This window comes from Sphaeramia orbicularis, chromosome 5 (genome assembly GCF_902148855.1).
Source record: "Sphaeramia orbicularis chromosome 5, fSphaOr1.1, whole genome shotgun sequence".
Classification (NCBI taxonomy): Eukaryota; Metazoa; Chordata; class Actinopteri; order Kurtiformes; family Apogonidae; genus Sphaeramia; species Sphaeramia orbicularis.
In genome coordinates, this window is record NC_043961.1 from 3397193 (window position 1) to 3420240 (window position 23048).

At 39.1% G+C, this 23048-nt stretch overlaps 1 protein-coding gene across 1 annotated transcript in view; it reads right to left on the reverse strand.

Annotated features, from left to right (window-relative positions):
* klhdc8a (kelch domain containing 8A) overlaps window positions 1-23048 on the reverse strand; it is a 144694-nt gene that overhangs the window by 18681 nt on the left and 102965 nt on the right. The window contains exon 6 of the mRNA XM_030135506.1: window positions 486-587. Within this exon, the coding sequence (XP_029991366.1) occupies window positions 486-587 (102 nt within the window). The remainder of the gene's footprint in view (window positions 1-485; window positions 588-23048) is intronic.

Consider the following 23048-nt stretch of genomic DNA (forward strand, 5'->3'; position numbering starts at 1 on the left):
AAACTCATGAAATTTAACTCAGGAATTGACAATGGGGTCCTCTATCACATTTCAAAGGCTGATCCGGATCTGATCCAGAAGGCAGATTTTATTTTAAAAAATAAATGTAGGATTTGTATCACCGATTATGTGGGGAATTTTTGTGCTTGGCGGAGGTCTGCGCTCTCCGAGCACTTTTCCAGTTATGTTCTTGTTTCTGCTGTTGCCCCTTCTTGGAGGGCCTTGGGGTTGGATTGGGGATGGGGGAAAATGATATAAAAAGGCAATGTATAATGAATGCATTGTAATTCTGCTCCTTTGTATGTTCTGTTACATTGCTCATAAAAAGATAAATTAAAAAAAAAAAAAAAAAAAAAAAAAGATGAATTTAAGACAGTATGTAGAAATCAAGAAAAAACCCTGTGAGCTCTATGGGTTAAGGTTCACTCATATTTAAAACAGGTTCTTCTAGTACTTATCAGCTTAAAGCATGAGTGGGCTCTTACCCAGACCCCCTGCTACTATCATCCGGCCACGCAGGAAGGCGGCGGCGAAGTCAGCCCTCTTGGTTTTCATGGCCACCGTGTCCTCTGACTTCAGCCAGACACCTTCAGGAAAATAAAAGACAACAGATGTGGTGAGAGAACGCGTCCCCGTGAGCGCAGGAGCTCATAAAGAAGGCGAGGTGAAGTCAAGTGGCGCTGCGGTCCACCTGCTGGACAGGATACTGCTGAGCTTGTTTTCACTGTGTGACCCGCACACACAGGTCAGCGACGAGGCAGCTGCCGCCAGGACGTCTACACACTCATATCTGGCAAGGACACAGAGAGGTGATAACCGACGTGAACCACAAAACAGAGAAGGAAGATAACGAGAGCAGACGCAGAACGGGATCGTACTGGGAGAGATAACGTGTACTGGTGTTTCAAAGTAACACCAAATCCACGTCATTCTGCACAATAGATCGTTTGAGCGTCGACATCGCAATGTACGTGTGCGCAATAGTCACATCGCAGGTCCTGCAATGTAGGAGGCAAATGAACTGAACGTGTTTTCATCTAAGTTCAACCTGGGTACCTGACACACACTGCACACCAAGGTTCTAATAGTTTTGGATTGTTACCTCCACCAAGAAGGTTCTGTTTTTGCCAGCGTTGGTCTGTCTGTCTGTCTGTCTGTCTGTCCGTCTGTCCGTGTGCAAAATAACTCAAAAAGTTATGGATGGATTTGGATGAAAATTTCAGGGAATGTTGATACTGGCACAAGGAACAAATGATTAAATTTTGGTGGTGATGGGGGGGGGGCACTGATCTGCCTTGGAGGAGGTTTGCGCTCCCTGAGTGCTTTTGTAGTTCATTATAGTTTAGTTTTAATAATAATAATAATAATAATAATAATAATAATAATAATAATAGCACTAATAATTTATTTATTTCAAACATGCAAAAAAAAAAAAAAAAAAAAAAAAAACAAACAAAAAAACCCAAAACAAAATAAAAACAAAATAAAACATTCAAAAGGACAGAATCTATCTCCAAGCACATACAAGTCTGAATTTTGCATGGTCGAAAAGGAGTAGGAAGAAGTCTAAACTTATTTAATCCAACCCCTCAGTGCTTTTACACCTTTATCACTAACTTGATACAAGAGTCAAACTATACTATTTTCCTAATTTTAACATCAAACCACAACAAATCCATAATGCAGTGACTGAATTACACCCAACAACATGTTCATGTCAGTCCAGTCATACAAACAGACTCAACAATTCAACCAATTTTCTTCAATAATTCCAGCAGATTTATCAGTACAACATCATCCATAAACAAACAGTCCTTATTGTCATTATTTAATACTGGACCTCTCAAGAATCATTTTTTTTATATTTTTTTTAAACTGAATTATGTTTGATATTTGTTTTATCTCCACACACAATTTGTTCCACAATTTTACTCCACAGATGGTGATACAGAAACTTTTTAACGTAGTGCGTACTTTATGAATCTTTAAATTTTATTTTATTTTTATTTAGTTTTGACTTTTTTTTTTCTCTGATTCAGTTCGTTTTAATTTGTTTTTAGAGCAGGTTTGCTCGTTTTTATTAGTTCTCATTTTTTTCTAAATGCTTAGTTTTAGTTTAGTTTTAGTTTAGTCGTCTCTTTTCTCTTCTTCTCTGTCGTCGTATTCACATAAATCCCAGACAGGACTCTGCTGCTTTCTCCCAACTTTAGTCTCCATGTTTCCAGGTAGAGTGGGGACCAGAAGACGACTGGAAACCACAAGTGACGGACCGTCAAGTGTCGTATGGTGACAATAACAATAACTTTTGTGTTATTGTAAAAAAATATACAGAGGAAAATGTGTGTTAACAAAGCAAAGGAGGCGGATCTAGTTTGATTATTAGATTGTAAAAAGGGGGTGGGAGTCAATAAGTTACACTTCTTCCCACTCCTTTTCGAGTGCAAACATTTTTTATTTATTTATTTGTTTTGACCATGTTGTATGATTCTTTGTTATCTGATGATTCTATGTGCTTGAAATAAACTACTACTACTACAACAGATAAAATTGCTAGAGCGAAATAAATCGCTTTCGTATCAATCCAACATTGACAAAGACGAAAAATGAAGAGAATTTTATCCATAATTTTTATCCGTTTTAGTTAGTTTTATAAACACACAATACAGTTTCAGTTAGTTATCATTTTTTTCTTTTAATTTTAGTTTTTATTTTATTTATTTCTGTTAACGAAAATGTTTTTTCAATTCTAGTTTTCCTCATTTCATTAGTTTTCGTTAACGATAATAACTTTGCTGCACTCAGCGATCCACCAGTCACAATCGTTCTTAATCAGTTTGGAGTGAGTCGCTATTGAAAAATGAGCAACAAACAAGAGAAAATCACCAAAAACAAACACTTGGTGCCACAAAGAAAAGCAACGTCAGTTATTTGGAAGTATTTCGGCTTCAAACACATGTTGTCGACAGTACCTTCCACCACAACGAGAGGAAACACAACTAATTAGTCTGACCGTTTCCATCGGTGCCACACAGCTGTTATATCCTCCTGAGTATTTTTTCATGTTGCAATATACAGAGTCAGCCAAAAATAATGTATACACACACCAGGAAAAGGAAAATGTGCATAAATATTTAATTTATATAAGTACTTCCATACATATAGATACCTCATTGGAAGTTTGATCAAATTACGATAACACTGTGTACTGTTGTACGATGTTTTCCCATCAGATGGCTTTACCCGCATGAATGTAGCATCAACAAGTGACGTCCAAAACATGGCGGCGGCACGGCTGTTGATTGAGGAACGCAAGATCATTTTAAAGTGCAACATATTCAAATTCAAACTCGCCACAGAAATGCATGTACTTTGTCTTATTTTCCAGTGTAATTACTCTAAGTCTATCTTTAGAGGAGAAGCAGTAGGTTTGTGTGATGCACACTGAGTTGGCAGTTGTAACCTTTCACCAAACCGTTATTTAAGCAGGAACATCTGAAGGCCCGGGGAAGCTCCAAATGAAGTGTCTGTCAGATGGGAGATCATGTAAAGCCCCTCTCAGCCCGTCCTTTTCATTTATTTATTTATTTATTTATTTATTTATTTTTATCAGAATTGCAGGATTCTGCTACAGTTTTGTGGAACTTTTCAAAACTGACAATCTGAGCGCACAAACTTCAGAAAGGCGAGAAAGTGAGCAGGATTTAAAGTATCCTATCTTCTTGTTCTGCATTCTTCACACAGATACCTCTGTCAGTTTTTGTGTTTTAAGCCGAGGTAACACCCTGAATGCTTTCGACCGTTTTCCGAATCCACTGCGCCGCATGCTTTAACAGCCTCCGAGCTGCTGCGCCCAAACTGACACAATCGCAAGACAATTCCTGTCACCGATCGCTGTCGTTTTGACAGACGGGGACGCAAACAACACAACTGATCTGAGACGAGATGTGCTGATTAATTACAGGAGGACCGGGATTGTGAGGTTTCAGTTGACAAAAACACATGTGGCAGATGCTGAAACGAGGTCTGGTTTGTCTGCATCTGGTGAGCGACGGAGCCCAGGCGAAGGGAAAACGTGGGCTCTGGGTGGAGGCAGCTCTCAGCCTGCCTCACACTTGTCTTCAAGGTGCCCCGACTCGAATGTGAAATGGTCAGGAGTGTCTCAGACTCTGGCCTCTCCTGCTGGGCATGAGCACAGCTTCATGCCAGAGCTTAGCAATTTCATCTGTCAGGATGTTTTCACTGCTACTGAATGTGCAAACTTAGGCTACGTTCACACAGCAGGTCTGAAGGCACAAGACAGATTTTTTTGGCCAAATACGATTTTTTTATGTGCTCGTTCACAGGGTATAATTTGTCAAAAAAACAGAGGGGGGTTGTTTTTGTGTGTGTGTGTGTGTGTGTGTGGGGGGGGGGGGGGGGCAGTTTTATATGTGGGGCTGTGGTCCATAACTAAAGCGGGGTAGACACTTACAAAAAAATGTTTTTTGCAACTTGTCTAGGTTTTTTCAACTGAATTCGGACCATTTTGCACCGCTAAATCCAAAAATGACATCTGTTTTTCTCAATCAGATCAGGTTTTTTTGCTAACTTGATTTTGAAAAATTTGATCTTCTCACAAAATATAATAATTAATACCAAAATAAGATTGGTAAGCACACTTTATGAAACTTGTGACTTGATTCCTGTTAGGTACAATGGTGTATTCACCGCAGATGTAGCAGAATACGTCAGGCTTATTTTTGCAAGATCTTCTAGTCGAAGCCATTTCATTCACCTGTAATATTAAAAAAAAAACATTCATCATAAATTGGCAAAAGTAAAATCTTCAGAACTCGTTTATTGCAAGAAATCTGAAAGAACTTTGTATCATGTGATGTGAAAATGCCCATAAATGTAAGCAAAAATGTTCAAAAGCCAATATGTAGCATAGTTCAGAAAGTTGACCTGATTGAGCAAAATGAATGTGATTTTTGGATTCAGCACACCAAAGTTATCCTAAATCAGCTCAAAAAACTGAAACAAATTTGTTGTTGACCAGTGTAATCGGGTTGTTTTTGTCCCGATTTTCCCCCTTCCCGACAAAGGATGGCGACGGCTTCATTGCTTCTTGCTGCTGTGGCTGTGCGGAATTCCGAAAAGGCCCAAGTGACGGTTTGGTTTCAGTTTGTTATTTAAACAAATGGACTGCTTGTGGAGGAGCACACTTCAAAGTTGTTCACCGTGAGGGAAGTGATTCAGGTGCATAATCACAGAAAGACTAACGGCTATGATTCAGGTTTTACAGATTTAATGAAAAATTAGTGACGAAAGTCATACGCAGCTTTAGGGTGTTTTCACACAGTGTACTGAAGTTCGTACCGTACTTGGATACGTTCACACCTTTTGAGTACGAATGGGTGTTCCAGGGCCGAAACAGTAGGTGGTGGTGTGGAAGGAACTCTGTCGCTGTCCTACAAATGCAGAAGTCACACTGTAAGCCTGGAAGTTGTATTGACTAAAATGCTTTAAATACAATGTACTTAAATGATTTAAGTTTTATGACATTACTATAAAATGTTCAGTATATTCTACTAATTTGTAGACGTAGTTGAAAGTATGAAAAAGTTTTAGCTGAATGGAATTAAATCACTCAGTTTTAGTCATGACCACACCTTTTTATCTGTGCATTGCATTGTGGGTATTGGGCATGTTGTTGAAAATTATTTTTAGTGCAGGGGTTCAGTGGGGTTGTGGTGTTAGCGTTAATTTTGACTTAATGTGTGTATGGCAGTGTTTTTTGGCCTTTTTGTGTTTGTTTTTGTATTATTGTACAGCTGCACCATGAGTCACAGCCATAGGCCCAACAACAGCTTTCCTGTTCATCTCATATGTTTTTGTACAATGGAATCTTAATGCCTTGCTAAATTAAAAGCATTTCCTGTTCTGGGAGATGACGTCGCACTAACTTCCATCCATGCTACAATATATTAAATTGAATAATTATACAAAGCACTTAATATTGCAAAATATTTTAATTTAAATCAACTTGGAATATAGAACAATGAACTGATGATATTAAGTCTAATGATTATACAAAGCAATTGACATTGCAATAAATTTAAAGTTCAATTAACTGGGCATTTAGTGTGTTGTACTAAAAATACCAATTCCATTCAAATCAAGCATTTAAGTTCAATACACTCAAGTTTTCATTACTCATTACTGAAATTTTTTAAGGCAAGGAGTTACCTGAGATTTTTGACGTAAACTCAACTATCCGGTCTTACAGTGCAGAAGAAGACAAACCCTTACCTATCTGTTATCCTGTTTGAGGCAAAGTGAAGCAGAGCCACCTTCGTTGTCCCTGATTTATCAGCCAGTGGTTCGGTTGATAAGGTGAGCCCGTGCCACGGTCCGAGGCTTTTTCAGGAGACAACAGGAGCACCATCTATGGTCTGGTGGTGATTAACCCACTTTCGTTGTCGGAGTGGTGACTGGTCACTTCCAGACTCGGGCACATGTCGCATTCTCACGGCATCGTACCGTGCTGAAGTACGGAAAGTCCAGACCCAGGACTACCTTCTCAACTGGACTCGGGCGCGGTACTGGAGCACTGAACGGCTGCATTCACATGGATAAAATTAAGTGGACTTGGGGGTCCAGCATATTTGGATACGGACTCGAGTACGCTGTCTGAAAATGCTCTTAAGAACTCGGTGATACGCCAGAAAACTATTATCACACTACTTCTTTCCAGCTATTAAAATACAGTAGTGGGAAACACTTCCTGGACGCCCTTACAGACTCACACAATCTCAAATATCATCATGAAACATTTGAGGAAAAACCTTTTTTTTCTTTCACAAGGTGTGACTGCATCAGACAGACACAAACAAATGCTTTTTTTTATTGTCAACAAGAACAAATGGAAAAAAAAATAAAAATCTTGACAGTTTCAACGTGTCATGTCCCAGATGTGTTTCATTATCTGCTGAAACATCCAGTTTTGACCTTAATGACACTGAGCATGTGCAGAAGGGAGCATGTGGGTTTGGAGAATGAAACGATATTTGGCAGAGTTCAAGGTGGACCTGAGCTGAACATCACGTTCAATGTGGATGGTATCCAGTATTTTTACTAGGAAAACCCACAGTGTCTGACTTCCACTGAATGCACCACATCAAACTCAGACCAGCTTCAGCAGGACAACAGAAGCTGCACGCCTCTAAATACGACCAAAACACACTTCAGTCTCAGCAGAGGTTTTTTTTTTTTTTTTCAACATGACCACTTAAGTACAACCGCCTACCTGCCCGTGTGTCAAAAACCCTTCTGAAACTCACTTGGCAAACTGAAAACCTTCCCGCATGTGGCATCTTGTGGGTGCTCATCTCTTCAGGCAGTTACGTCTATTTTTGTGGAGTAAAAATGTTGAATGTTGGTATTGACAGTTTTTATTGCGATTCTGTTCTAAGATGAAGCACTTTTTAGACGCGACTCGCAAAAACTGGCTCATGTGCATCTCTGCAGCCAACACCCACCTCAGATGTCTGCTGGTGTCAGGACTTCTTTTGTTTTTTTAATGACCGCTGTTATGGTTTCAGTGGATGTCTTTGCTGATGGAGTGGGAAGTCGACAAGTGGATCGGTGCCAGTGTTTTGTGGTGAAGAAGGAGCTGAGTCAAAAGGGGAAGCTCTCACTTTACCAGTCAAGTTCCAACCATTTCCTATGTTTACGAGCAGGTGTAGAAGACACTGAAAACTGAGGAACTTTTATGCAGGAAACATTCATTGGAACAAGCCTGTGAAAACAGATTCAATACAGAAGACTGAAGGATCTGGTTCTGAATGCACTTCCTGATATGAAAACTTGCATAAACCAAGTGGTCGTCAAACCTTAACCCTTTCATGCATGAATTATAAGAACCTTAGTCAAGATTTTTTTTTTCCTGACTGTTTCTATTCCTCTTTAGGCATAAAAAAGACAATGAGGTTGTTTTTTTTTTAATTAACCTATTTTCCATAGAGTTACAAAAATGTCCACTCATTTGAACACCATGTGTTTAATTTTCTAAGCAAAGAAACATGTATTTAAAACCCATCATCAGAAAGTCATATACTGTGTGAAAACTATGAAACAAATGTATTTTTAATGCAGCTAATCTAAGGTTTTCTCACCTTTTAACATAATCTAATACTAGTTCTTACTCACTTCATAGAGTGAGTAAGAGAGATAATAAAAAAACAACAACTTTTAATAATAAATAATAATAAAATTATTATTAATTATTAATTAATTATTATTATAATAAAAAACAACAACTTTTGTTTAAGAAAACTGGTAATTAGAGTCTAATAACAATTAGTGATTGATTTACACTCAGTCATCTTAGGGCAGATCAGGTTTATTAAGAGCATAAAGTTACAGTAATGGTCTGAATGTTAGTGTATGGGATGGTGCATAAGTGTCCACTGTGTCGGCTGATATGGAACTAAAACAATAAAACTCATGAATATACAAGAGAACAGCTGGAGAAGAACTGTCCACTGGAGTGACCGCTGTGCATGAAAGGGTTAAAGGAGTGATATTGAGCTTTTTTAACCCTTTCATGCATAAATCAACATTTTTTTTGTGAGTGTCTTTATTCCTCTTAAGGCATGAAAAAAAACACTGTGATTGAATTTTTTTATGAACCTATTTTTCATGGAATTGCAAAAATATCCACTCAGCTGGACACCATGTGTTTAATTTTTGAAGCAAAGAAACATGTATTTACTGACATACTGTGTGAAAACTATAACAAAATATTTTAAAATGCTACTAATCTGATGTTTTGTCACATTTTAACATACTCTAATATAAGTTATTACTCACTTTATGGAGATAAAATGCACAAAAAAACCCCTTTTTGTTTAAAAAAAAAAACAAAAACCTGTTAATTACAGTCTCATAACAATAACAAGGAACTGATTTACACTCAAACATTTTCCTGCAGATCAAGTTTATCAAGAACAGCAAAGTTACAGTAATGGTATGAATGTCAGTGTATGGGATGATGCATTTAAGCGTCCACTGTGTTGACTGATATGGAACTAAAACAATAAAATCCATGAATATACAAGAGAACAGCTGGAGAATAAATGTCCACTGGAGTGACCAGTATGCACCAAAGGGTTAAATGGAATTCTGCATTTTCAAACATTTCCCTGTGGTCTCCATAAACTGTAAATCCTCTGCTTGGGTCTAAATTCTTCATTAATTCAACTCCACAGGTCCATCTTCAGCCCTATTTCTGAGTAATGACACCAGAAAGGTCATTTTGGCAGATTTTTTTGCTTGAATTAAGCAAAAAAAAAAAAAAAAAAAAAAAAAAAATTAAAAAATCTTGAATTAAGCAAAAAAAATCTTGAACTACTAAAGCACTCGGTAAGCGCAGACCTCCAGATTAGACCCCCCCCACCCCCCGATCACCACCAAAATGTAATCATTTGTTTCTTGTGCCAGTATCAACATTTCTTGAAAATTTCATCCAAATCCATCCATAACTTTCTGAATTTTTTGAGCAAAAAAATCTGCCAAGATTTTCCAGATCTATTGTCTAAAAATAGGTTCTTATATCTCACTGAAAAGTTCCTCTTTTGATGATTATGTCTTATTACCTCCGCCAAGTATGGCAGAGGTTATGCTTTCATCGGGTTTGTTTGTTTGTCTGTTAGCAAGATAACTCAAAAAGTTATGGACGGATTTGGGTGAAATTTTCAGGAAATGTTGATACTGGCACAAGGAGCAAATGATTAAATTTGGTGATGATCGGGCAGAAGTAGGGATGTAAAAACCACAGGGAGGGGTTGATCCCCCCAACAAATCACTCTCTGGAGGTATGTAGAAGCCAATAACCTAATAACAGCCGATAACGTAAAAACGGCCCATAATGTAATAAATTTGCCAATTTTAAAATGTAGTAAGCCAATAACGTAATATCTGGCCAACAATGTAATAAAATTCCTGAATTGATAACGTAATAACTCTTGGTCAATAATGGTAAAAAAAAAATTATTTGCAAATGTAATAACTGAGCCAATAATGTAATAAGTTATAACATTACTGGCCAAAAGTTGTTACGTTATCGGTTCAGGACTTTTTTGTACATTTTGGCCAGACATTACATTATCGGCCTATTACATTTTAAAAATGGCAAATTTATTATGTTATCGGTTGTTATTACATTATTGGCTTCTACAAGATAACTTATTCCATAGACTGGAGGCCCTGTAAATTACAGAACTTTTCAATCAATTCGTTTTTGGTTTGGGAAGTTCAAGGTGACCCATGGTAACCTGTCTGGCACCATGATTCTGTTGTAGACCTCTATGTCTTATTCTGTCGGTAAGAAAGTCAGGTTTTGCAGGACAATTCTTTCCTTCTTCTCCCTTTGTGCCACCCTACGGCGTTTTACTGCGTAATAATCCAGAACCATAGATATTAAATATTGTCATCAAACAGCTTTTGGCAGCATCCAACCCAAAATACTGAAACCCAATCAGCTGAGATGAAAGTGCAGATGACATGCTGACTTCTGTCCCCTTCAACAACAATCAGATTTCTCATAAACCTTCCTGTTTTTAATGTGGCGTTAGCAGAGTCGCTGCTTTTTCCCCCTTTACATTTAAAACTAAAACAGTCAAGATGACAAAGAGTGCAGCTGAGAGAGAGGAAATGAAAACACGGCCGTACAAATAATTTCCCTCCCTCTGCAGCTTCTCCAGAAGTTTTCTTTCCACTTTTGGGTTTTGTCGCTGCCAAGTCTTGTTTATCTAACGAAAGCAAGACCAGAGAGAATCGTGACAAAGGAAGAAAGATAACTTCATTAGAGTGTGAGCAAAGGGGGAGGGAAGTAGAGAGAGAAAAGTGCAACAAAATGTCTTGCTCTTTATCTTCCTTTTCTGGATGTCGGTTTCTGGGTTTGCTCATGTCCCATGCTTGTTTTCATGCTTCTTTTTCTATACGTCTTCCCATTCATTCTTCTTATCCTTTGTCTTGCTCTTGCTCCCTGGTAATTCTCTCCCCTTCTTTGTATTCCCCTGTCTGTTCCACCCACTCTGTCTTACTTATTTAGCCTTTTTTTCTCCTTAAATAACAGGCAGAGGCAAAGAAGTAGAGAGAAACAAACAAAGGTAGAGGGAAAATGAAAGAGAGATAAGTATCCAGATGGTGAGGCTGCCTGCATGCAGCAGCAGTGTGTAATGAAGAGCTGTGTTTTCCTTAACACACAAGAAAACAGAGCACAGATCACAGCTGGCCGTCCACGCTGTTCTCTCTTCAGGGGAAATCCATCCTGTCACATATATTACAGTGGTATCTAACATAAATCTCAGGCGCTCCATAAATCCCTGCTGTTTTACTGTTGTCGAGAACAGGGCTGCTGAGCATCAATATTTTTGAGTATCGAGTAAAAGTGTGTCCGCAGCACCAGAGTTTTCAAACTTTTTTTTTTTTTTTTAACTCAGAATTTCTGCCTTTTTGGAATATTTTCATACACAACCGTTTGTGTAACCTATATGATACATTTACCCTGTGGTGCAAACGTTAGCGTACTATGTATATGTGAAAGGATGTGGGCGTATAGGTACGTGTTCCTACTCTATTCACTGGTTTCACATGCTGTAAATACTGTAAAATGTGTGATTGTTACTTTTTAGATTTAAATATTTTCCTGCCAAACAGTGGGGGGAAAAGATTTTGTTCCCCCCCATGCATTTGTGATATATTGATTTAAGAATCACTCTTAAAGGGGTCATATTTTGCTAAACTCACTTTTATTAGTCTTTGGTTCATGTATTTATGTATTTGGACCCTAACAGTTCACACAGTTTGAATTTGAACCCTCCAGGTGCTACAAAGCTATCTTTATTTTCATTACGGCAAAAATCGAGTGGATTTTTTTTGGGTATATTTTCATATTCAACAGTTTGTGTAACCTATATGACACATTTACCCTGTGGTGCAAACATTAGCGTACTGTGAATATGTGAAAGGATGTGGGTGTATAGGTACAGGTTATTACTCTTTTTACTGGTTGTACATACTTTAAATATTGTAAAATGTGTGATTGTTATTTTTTAGATTTATATTTTCTCCTGCCAAACAGTGGTGGAGTGTGCATTTGTGATATATTGCTTTAAGAATCACTCTTAAAGGGGTCATACTTTGCTAAACCTACGTTTATTAGTCTTTGGTTCATTTATTTGTGTATTTGGACCCTAATAGTTCAAACAGTTTGAATTTGAACCCTCCAGGTGCTGCAAACCTATCTTTATATTCATTTGGGCAAAAATCGAGTGGATTTTTTTTTGGGTATATTTTCATATTCAACAGTTTGTGTAACCTATATGACACATTTACCCTGTGGTGCAAACGTTAGCGTACTGTGAATATGTGAAAGGACGTGGGTGTATAGGTACAGGTTATTACTCTTTTCACAGGTTGTACATACTGTAAATACTGTAAAATGTGGGATTGTTTCTTTTTAGATTATATTTTCTCCTGCCAAACAGTGGTGGAGTGTGCATTTGGGATATATCGCTTTAAGAATCCCTCTTAAAGGGGCCATACTTTGCTAAACCCACTTTTATTAGTCTTCGGTTCATTTGTTTGTGTATTTGGACCCTAATAGTTCATAAAGTTTGAATTTGAACCCTGCAGGTGCTACAAAGTTATCTTTATATTCATTCCAGCAAAAATCGAGTGGATTTTTTGGGAATATTTTCATATGCAACAGTTTGTGTAACCTACACGATACATTTACCCTGTGGTGCAAACGTTAGTATACTGTGTATATATGAAAGGACGTGGGTGTATAGGTACAGTTTCTTACTCTTTTCACAGGTTGTACATACTTTAAATACTGTAAAATGTGTGATTGTTATTTTTTAGATTGACATTTTTTCCTGCCAAAAAGTGGTGGAGCATGCATTTGTGATATATCACTGTAAGACTCACTCTTAAAGGGGTCATATTTTGCTAAACCCACTTTTATTATTAGTCTGTGGTTCATTTATTTGTGTATTTGGACCCTAATAGTTCATACAGTTTGAATTTGAACCCTCCAGGAGCTGCAAAACTATCTTTATATTAATTCTGGCAAAAATCAAGTCGATTTCTACAACCTGTTTGAATTCCTTCTTAATTTATTCCATTTTATAACTAGCTACATCACAACGTTTGCACATATAATGTCGGAAAAAATTATGAGACCACCCCTTGTTTTCCTCAGTTTTTTGTTCATTCTAATGCCTGGTCCAACTAAAGGGTCCATTTGTTTGGACAAATATAATGAGAACAACAAAAATAGCTCATAGTAGTTTAATTTAAGAGCTTTATGGGTCTTTTTGGGTTAAAGTCAATACATATTTATTGACGACATCATGTGTTTAGTTGTGCAATTCTGATTCTAATATCACTATCCAACATATACGCTTTTAATTAAGGATGTCACAAAACCAAAAATTCAGGAATCTATACCCATACCACTAAAAGTACATGATTCTTGATACCAAATCGATACCACGATAAAAAAAAAAAAATCATAAGAACCCATACACTTAACCAAGAAATACTTTAAGTATTTGCATATAACATGGGTCCGCCTGTTAGTAACTGCTGGCGTAGTTTCTTATTGTCAACATTTGGTATCAGCGGTGGTCCGAATGGGCCAGGCTGTAAAAACTGTGTTGTGCTATCAGACCAGTGCCAAGGCCGAGCCCTGATGATATCACATGTCAGATGTTTAATGCTGAATAATGGAACTCATTTGAATTCTTTAAACAGATCTGGGTGCCTGTCTTCAAGGTGCTTTGCTAGGTTCATGGTACCCCCCCCCCTCGTTTGAATTCCGCCGTGGCAGCGTTTACACTGTGGCTTATGCGTGTCCATAACCACATCAGGGTCGTCTACCTGAAATACTTCCACAAATGACTTTGGGTCTTTTTTTTGTCCATTAGAGGAGGTGGAGCATTAGCTGCAGCTGTTCCCATTCTTTCATGAGTTGCTGTACCTGTTGCATGTGTACTGTCGGCGCATACCGCCCCTATCAATTCTGGAAGAGTAGTAGCCTACCGATGGCATCGATTCGTTAAAAAATGAGTATCAACAGTTCTTTTTTCATCATAATATTGAATGGTATTGATGTATCGGTTCTCATGACATCCCTACTTTGAACTGTATGACTTCCATACAGTCTAATATGAGATCTTCTTATTGTAAATCAGGGATGTCAAACAGTCGTCCTGGGGGCCAAATGCAGCCCGCCAAAGGTTCCAATCCGACCCAAGGGATGAATCTGTAAACTGTAAAAATTCTACAGTCAAGGCTGTGGAACTCATTTTAGTGTCGGTAACACATACAGACCAATCTGATCTACAGTCAAATAATAACAGCAGAAGAATCGACAAAAAAGAATGACTGCAGATTTTCTTCACAATTTGATGTGAAAAAAACAAACAAAAAAAAACCCTTACATTATGTCTGTAAATAATGACAACTTCAATTTTTTGTCTTTGTTTTGGTGCAAAAAATAACATTAAATTATGAAAATATTTACATTTACAAACTATCCTGTAACAATAAAATGTGAATAACCTGAACAAATATGAACAACCTGAAATGTCTGTATTAAATTCAGTCCAGTTTGAACTCTTTTCTTCCTGTTCCTCAGTATTTAGTGTCTTTGTAGATCTGATCCAGAATGCACATGGACTAATGAGAGGTTGAGGCAGAAGACTGTTAAAATGACACTTATTTTTCTTAAGACATTTCAGTTTTTTCAGGTTGTTCACATCTTTTTTGTTTGAATAGTTTTTAAAAGTATGTTCATAATTTAATGTTTTGTTTTTTTCCATCCATCCATTATCTTCCGCTTTATCGGGCCGGGTTGCGGGGGTAACAGTCTAATCAGGGATGCCAGACTTCCCTCTCCCCAGACTCCTCCTCCATGCGTTCCCAGGCCAGCCGAGAGACTTAGTCTCTCCAGCGTATCCTGGGTCTTCCCCGAGGTCTCCTCCCGGTGGGACATGCCCAGAACACCTCCCCAGGGAGGCGTCCAGGAGGCATCCGAAACAGATGCCCAAGCCACCTCAGCTGGCCCCTCTCGACGTGGAGGAGCAGCAGCTCTACTCTGAGCTCCTCCCTGGTGACCGAGCTCCTCCCCCTATCCCTAAGGGTGTGCCCAGCCACCCTACGGAGAAAACTCATTTCGACCGCTTGTATCCGGGATCTTGTCCTTTCAGTCCTGACCCAAAGCTCATGACCACAGGTGAGGGGAGGAACGTAGATTGACCGGTAAATCGAGAGCTTCACCTTTCGGCTCAGCTCCTTCTTTGTTTTGGTTTTTTTTTGCACTAAAACACAGACAAACATTTGGAGTTGTCATTATTTCTAGGTTATTCTGTTATTATTTTACTGGTTCGGCTCACTGCAGATCAAATTGGGCTGAATGTGGAACCTGAACGCGCAGGAGTCTGAGACCCCTGTTGTAAACCTTGAAGTGAATCCTAATGTAAGGAAATTTCCCCTGTCTTTATCAACACTAGCAAAATGGTGAGATTCAACACTCGCTCTTTTATAAACAGTGCTTATGTGTTATGGGCTGGATTACATTTTTTTTCTTTTCTTTATATTACATTTGTATCAACACATCACACCGCAGACTTACGGTGGAATCCTCCGAGGCTCGGCTGCAACTGCAGGCCTTATTCCCACTTGCTTTTGAGGGATTACACAAGTGTTGGCGCCAAGATTTTCTTTGTAGGATGCAGGAAAAACAGCAGCCTGCATTATTCTACTCTGGAGGGAGGCAGTGGAGGAGAATAAAGAGACAAAGCAACGGAGAAACTACAGAGAGAGAATGTAGACGGAGAGAGAGAGGATGACAATAGGATGAGGGAGATGAGGCGATTGTGGGCTTTGTAGTGGGTCTGTGGGTAATTTGGTCCACAGCTCTCCTCTGTAATTGTCCCTCATGATTAAAAGTAGAAAGGAATGGTGATTGGTTGTGAGTCTTTGAAGCATTATGTGACATTTCTGACACAGCTGGCTAGAATACATCTCCCTACATTCTGACATTTTTAAAAAGGCATTACAATCCCAGGCCCAAAAAAAGCAGAAATCATTTGCTCTACGCATTCCATGTAGTTTATTGTCTTTTGGGTGTTTTCTTGCCATCTCAAGGAAAAATAAGTGAAACACAGGGAACATGGGAATATGTTTGTTGCTAGTTGGCCCCAGGGGGACGCCATCATTTGTGGTTACTGCTGCTTGCTTCAGAGAAACTTCTAATTAAAGTGCGTCTTTGTTGGATGCAAAAAGCGGTTGAATGTACTATTCTGGCTGAGTACTGTTAGAGAAAAGCAGCTGAATTATTTTGAAACAACACAGAAAACATGTTTGACCACAACAAATCCAGGAACTAATTCAAGAACAACGATGCGGTGCTGGTTTTATTGACTCTGTGTGAGTCTCTACTTCCTCAACAGACACAGTAAGAGGATAGAGAGGGAAAAAAAAAGCGTTGGTGGAAAAGAAGATTCTGGATTATATATCTGCTTAAGCGTGCAGGGGTGTAAGTTCCACTTCTCCAAATCCTATTTGAGTAAGTTTTTAACCGGCAGGCCTGTGACTGACCGATGAGAAACATCCAAAGCAGCCAACCCCCCCCGGACCTTTATGGTTCCTTTAAGAAAGAACGAAATAGAAAGTACAACTCACAGAGCAGGGAGTTTTTTTTTTTGACCTGTTACAAGAGAATTAAATATAGAACAGCTGTGATTCCATCCAAAGTATTCTAAACTTTTAGGTTACATCCACACTAAGAGATTTTTGTAAAAACAGGTAACCTTTACTACATTTATACCTAATATCCAAGTTGTTCTGACGCTTTAGGATCTACACTATATTGCCAAAAGTATTCACTCCCCTGCTTTGACTCTCATATGAATGTCAGGTCCATCCCATTCCTAGTCTATGGGTTCAGTCTGACGTGGCTCCACCCTTTGCAGCTCTAACAGCTTCAACTCTTCTGGGAAGGCTGTCCACAAGGTTTAGGAGTGTGTTCATGGGAATTTTGGACCATTCTTCCAGAAGCGCATTTGTGAGGTCCCACACTGATGTTGGACAGAAGGCCTGGCTCTCAGTCTGCGCTCTAATTCATCCAAAGGTGTTCTATGGGGTTGAGGTCAGGACTGTGTGCAGGCCAGTCCAGTTCATCCACACCAGACTCTGTCCTCCATGTCCAAATGGACCTTGCTTTGTGCACTGGTGCACAGTCATGTTGGAAGAGGAAGGGGCCGGCTCCAAACTGTTCCCACAAAGTTGGGAGCGTGGAATTGTCCCAAATGTCTTGTTCTGCTGAAGCATTCCCAGTTCCTTTCACTGGAACTAAGGGGCCCAGCCCAGCTCCTGAAAAACAACCCCACACCATAACCCCCCCTCCACCAAACTTTACACTCGGCACAATGCGCTCCCACAAGTATCGTTCTCCTGGTGACCCCCAAACCCAGACCCATCCATCAGATCGCCAGATGGAGAAGCATGATTGGTCAGTCCAGAGAAGGCTCCTCCCCTGCTCTACAGTCCAGTGGCGGCGTGCTTTACACCACTGCATCCACCGCTGTGCATTGCACTTGCTGATGTATGGCTTGGATGCAGCTGCTCGGCCACGGAAACCCATTCCATGAAGCTCTGTGTGCACTGTTCTGGAGCTAATCTGAAGGACACATGAAGTTTGGAGGTCTGTACCATTGACTCTGCAGACAGTCGTCCACCTCTTCACACTCTGCGCCTCAGCATCCGCTGACCCCGCTCCGTCAGTTTCCGTGGCCTACCACTTCGTGGCTGAGTTGCTGTCGTTCCCAAACACTTCCACTTTCTTATAATCCAGCTGACAGCTGACTGTGGAATATTTAGGAGCCAGGAAATGTCACCACTGGATTTGTGTCACAGGTGGCATCCTATCACAGTTCCACGCTGGAATTCACTGAGCTCCTGAGAGAGACCCATTCTGTCCCAAATGTTTGTAAAAGCAGTCTGCATGCCTAGGGCTGGATTTAATACACCTGTGGACATGGAAGGGACTGGAACAGCTGAGTCTGAGGATTGGGATGGAGGAGACAATACTTTTGGCAGTATAGTGTATGTATGAATAGGTAAATTGAGAGATCGGAGAGAATAGACAGAAAAGAGGAGAAAAAAATGTCTTGTTGTGCTGTAGGTTGTCAGAATAGAAATGTTAAAAAAACCCAAAAAACCTCCACTTTTACAGAATATGTCATTGAAGACGCCCTTTGAGTCAAACTGCAGACACTTATGATTGAAACCATTAAACAGACGGACTGGACTGATGAAATTGACTGAAAGCAGTGATTTAGCCCTACCAGCCCACCCGCGGGCCGAAAAAATTATATTAATATTCATCTACTATAAAAATATAATAAATCATGACAATGGATGTTTTTTTCAACTTTTCCTCAAAGTTTAGACCCTAATGTTAATAAAAGTACATCAAAAGTGTATTTTAGTGCAAACTTGAATGTTCAAACATGATTTTTAATCGTTGTGGGGTGAAATATACAGTATTAAAAATCTCCGACACGAACAATTAATTTATGCACATCATCGTCAATCCAGCCGAAAAAAAACAGACGAGGATAAAAAATTCTAATTTCTCTTTTAGTTTGTTACAGTTTACTCAGGCAGAATAATAGATACAATATTTTAGACAATGGGAATAGATTCTGTGAGGTCTGTAAATGTCCACAGACACCAAGAACATCCATATGAACCTTTCTGTTAAATGCACACCCATAATAATCTGCTGAATCTGTTTCCATCTCACTTACTTGCATTTACTCTTTTACTTATAGAGCAACTTTTCCATCTTTCCTGAGTATGAAATTTCACAATGTTTCTTGAATTTCTGGAGTTTCCACTGGGGATTTTTCTGTGCAAATTAGAAATGCAAATAAAAGATATGGATAGAGACACACCTTGTGTTTTTATCATGTTTGACAATGACATTTTGTTAATTTATTAGTGTCAGCTAACTAATTGAGGCAGTATCACTGTTTCCTAGGACAGGCTCTTTTCTAGTAATTCTTCATTTACTTTGGGTATGTCTTTTTAGGCGTTTTTCCCCTGAAAATGTGGTCAGGATTAAACAAGTTAATGTACTTTAAACAACATTTAAACTTTTAGGTTACATCCACACTAAGAGATTTTTGTAAAAACAGGTAACCTTTACTCCATTTATACCTAATATCCATGTTGTTCTGACGCTTTAGGATCCATACAGTTCTGTCTGTCACTATTTTTTGGAAATCTGGGTAATATTGTAAACTGGACAGACAGAAAACGGAGACTAGGGTTGTAACAATGTCATGGTGTTATAATTAGTCGCGATTTTAAACGTCACAGTTAATTAATCATCAAGGCTGCCAAAGCGTCTCATAAAGTACAGTAGATTAAGAGCGGAACCAAAGACGCACTAATATGAGCTTCACACACGGAAGGAAAGCAGTGTTACAGAAGCTGCATTCAACGTCCCACCAGCAAAAATGACAGATAAGGAACAAGCTGTTCTGAAATTCACACCATAAATATATTTTTGATGCACGCTCACTTTCGTTTCCACAAAGTTTGCGTTTGCTACCATCATCTACGCAGCTTCAGGTTACCATCGTCCAACCCATTCACTACTAGAAAAGCACTCGGAGAACGCAGACCTCTGGTAAGGCAGATCAGCCCCCCACCCCCCAGGTCCATCTTCAGCCCTATTTCTGAGTAATGACACCAGAAAGGTCATTTTGGCAGATTTTTTTGCTTGAATTTAGCAAAAAAAATAAATAAAAAAAAATCGTGAATTAAGCAAAAAAAATCTTGAACTACAAAGCACTCGGACAGTGCAGACCTCTGCCAAGGCAGGTTAGCACCCCCCCCCCCCCCCCCAAATCACCACCAAAATTTAATCATTTGTTCCTTGTGCCAGTATCAACATTTACTGAAAATTTCATCCAAATCATTCCATAACTTTTTGAGTTATCTTGCTAACAGACAAACAAACAAAAAAATCCTATGTATTCTGCGAGTTACCACGATATTCCTACCCTTTAAATGTCCGGTACAACACTCGGTATTAAATATCTTGGACACGACTGCAAAGTACAAAGATAGGCATCGAGGGATTTGTCAGCCTTGAGCTTTTCTTTACTGTAAACGCTGGGTTTTTCAACCAGATATAAACAGATGTCCGTCCACTGTAGCTTGGTCCATTTGATTGGCTCCGCCCACTGAGCTGACAGTGAGTCTGGATCAGGAAACCTCCCCCCGCTGCTAATGGTCAGCTCATCTGTGGAAGACACCTTGTCTGTCATTCAAAGACCATTAAAATAATCAGAGAAGGCCTCTGTATCTTCCATTATTCTGTTTCTCTCCTGATTTTCCTGCTCCTGACACCGGCTTCCATGTACTGTCCACACCAAGGTTCTAATAGTTTGGGATTTTTCATTCTAGTTTAGTTTTATTTAGTTTTGACTTTTTTTTTTTCTGTAATTCAGTTCATTTTAATTCATTTTTAGAGAAGGTTTGCTAGTTTATATTAGTTTTCTTTTTTTTTTTTTTCTAAATGCTTAATTTTAGTTTAGTTTTAGTATTAATTTTAGTTTAGTCGTCTCTTTTCTCTTCTTCTCTGTCGTCGTATTCACATAAATCCCAGACAGGACTCTGCTGCTTTCTCCCAACTTTAGTCTCCATGTTTCCAGGTAGAGTGGGGACCAGAAGACGGCTAAACGAGAAGTGACAGACCGTGAAGTGTCATATGGTGCCGCTAGCTAAAATTGCTAGAGCAAAATAAATCACTTTCGTATCAATCTGACATTGACAAAGACAAAAACGAAGGGAATTTTATCCATAATTTTTATGCTTTAGTTAGTTTTGTAAACACACAATATAGTTTCAGTTATCGTTTTTTTCTTTTAATTAAAGTTTTTATATATTTCAGTTAACGAAAATGTTTTTACAATTCTAGTTTTTGTCATTTCATTCGTTTTGGTTAACGATAATAACCTTGGTCGACACCACAACTGTCGCTTTCTGACACCAGTTAGACCCCGCCCACAAAATACATCATCACTGTTTACCAACATGGAAATGGTCGATATTCAGGTGTAACTTTGCTGAAATAAAACGCTGTCAGTACTGAACAATCTGAAACGTTCTCCGCACTAAGGGTCACCCCAAAATTCCTGAAATATCATTAAGTTTTATTTCTTGATCAGGAACTTTGCTATAGCAGAAATACAGTCCCCATAAGTGAACTCCTCTAAATGTAAGTAGCTTGTGGTTCAGTTTGTGTGATGGAGTGGCTCATGTTCTGGAGTTCCTACCAACAGGACTGAGGCTGGAGTTTGGGGTTTATTTTTTCAGTTTTCAAGGAATCCGTGTCTGTTTTTTTTCCTCTGATACAACGAAAGCAAACAGAATTTTGTTTATATTGTGAAATGAAAGATGTAACAGCCATATCTCAAAATCTGGACAAATAAATAAAACTTTTTGCATGGCTAGACCGCTGAAAGAAAGTGAAAAAATGAACTTTTTCTTCAATTTGGGAGCGCTGACCCAGTAAACAATTTATCTAGCCCTTCGGTTTTCATATTCTGGGTTAATTTCATCCAAACTCAGACTCCTTGTGTTTGTGCCTGTTGCAGCTTGCCCGCTGACGCCCATACAATACTGAAACTCTTGCGAAATCATTACCTAACAGGCATGCGTCTTAATACTGGCGATACGGAATGGAACAGTAATAGAATATCACTGTGTGACAACAGATTGTATGACTGCATGTGTGTGCAGAGATATTGCTGGAGATGGATAATAAAGCAATCTGTCTCTGGATCTTGTAATTTAAAGCGCTCCTCATCCCCGGCCCTCCCTCTGCAGCTCATCTCCCATCTCATCTCCACCAAAATTAGATTGGAGAAATGGGGTACGCTAGCGTTGCCAGTCGGTGTGTGCACACGCCTGTGCATATGCAATAGTGTATGTGACGGCGCACAAGTGTCAGTGTGTGTTGGGCGGCGTTTTCTTAGGAAGGCGAACTTTCCATTATCATACATTAACATTATCACCCTGGTGTTCGGCTTTATTTGGCTTTCATTCGCCCAATCCTGATGTGTGACTGCGCAGCCGGCTGTCTAAAATGACTTATCGATTTCTGCTCACACCTCCCTCCTTCCGGTCCCTCCTCAATTTGTTCACCTGTTACTCTGGGGTGCCTTTGCAAGATGGAGGGATAAGTCATTCCACCATGTTTACGGGACACCGAGAGTGTGCAGGATTAAGACACGAATGAGCCTGTTTCAGCAGAAAAGCCTTCCTCTTCACGGAGAAGCCGATGCTAACGGACACTTAGCACGACAGCCCAGTCAAAACCAAGATGCATGTCAGCAGATGAGGAGGATCTGGTGACACCTACTGGGCAAGGTTCTAATAGTTTTGGATTTTTCATTATAGTTTAGTTTTATTTAGTTTGGACTTTTTTTCTCTAATTCAGTTTTAATTCGTTTGTAGAGCAGGTTTGCTAGTTTTTATTAGTTTTCATTATTTTCTAAATGCTTGGTTTTAGTTTTGTCGTCTCTTTTCTCTTCTTCTCTGTCGTCGTATTCACATAAATCCCAGACAGGACTCTGCAGATTTCTTCCAGGTAGAGTGGGGACCAGAAGACGACTGGAAACCACAAGTGACGAGAAGTGACGGACCGTTAAATGTCATATGGTGCCAGCAACTAAAATTATTCGAGGGAAATAAATCGATTTCATATCAATTCGACACTGACAAAAACAAAAACGAAGGGAATTTTATCCATAATTTTTATACACTTTAGTTAGTTTTGTAAGTGTAACGGAGTTAAGGTATACAGGGTGGGGAAGGAAAATTTACAATGAACATTTAGTTGTTTTTTCTCAGCAGGCACTACGTCAGTTGTTTTGAACCCAAACATATACTGATGTCATAATCATACCTAA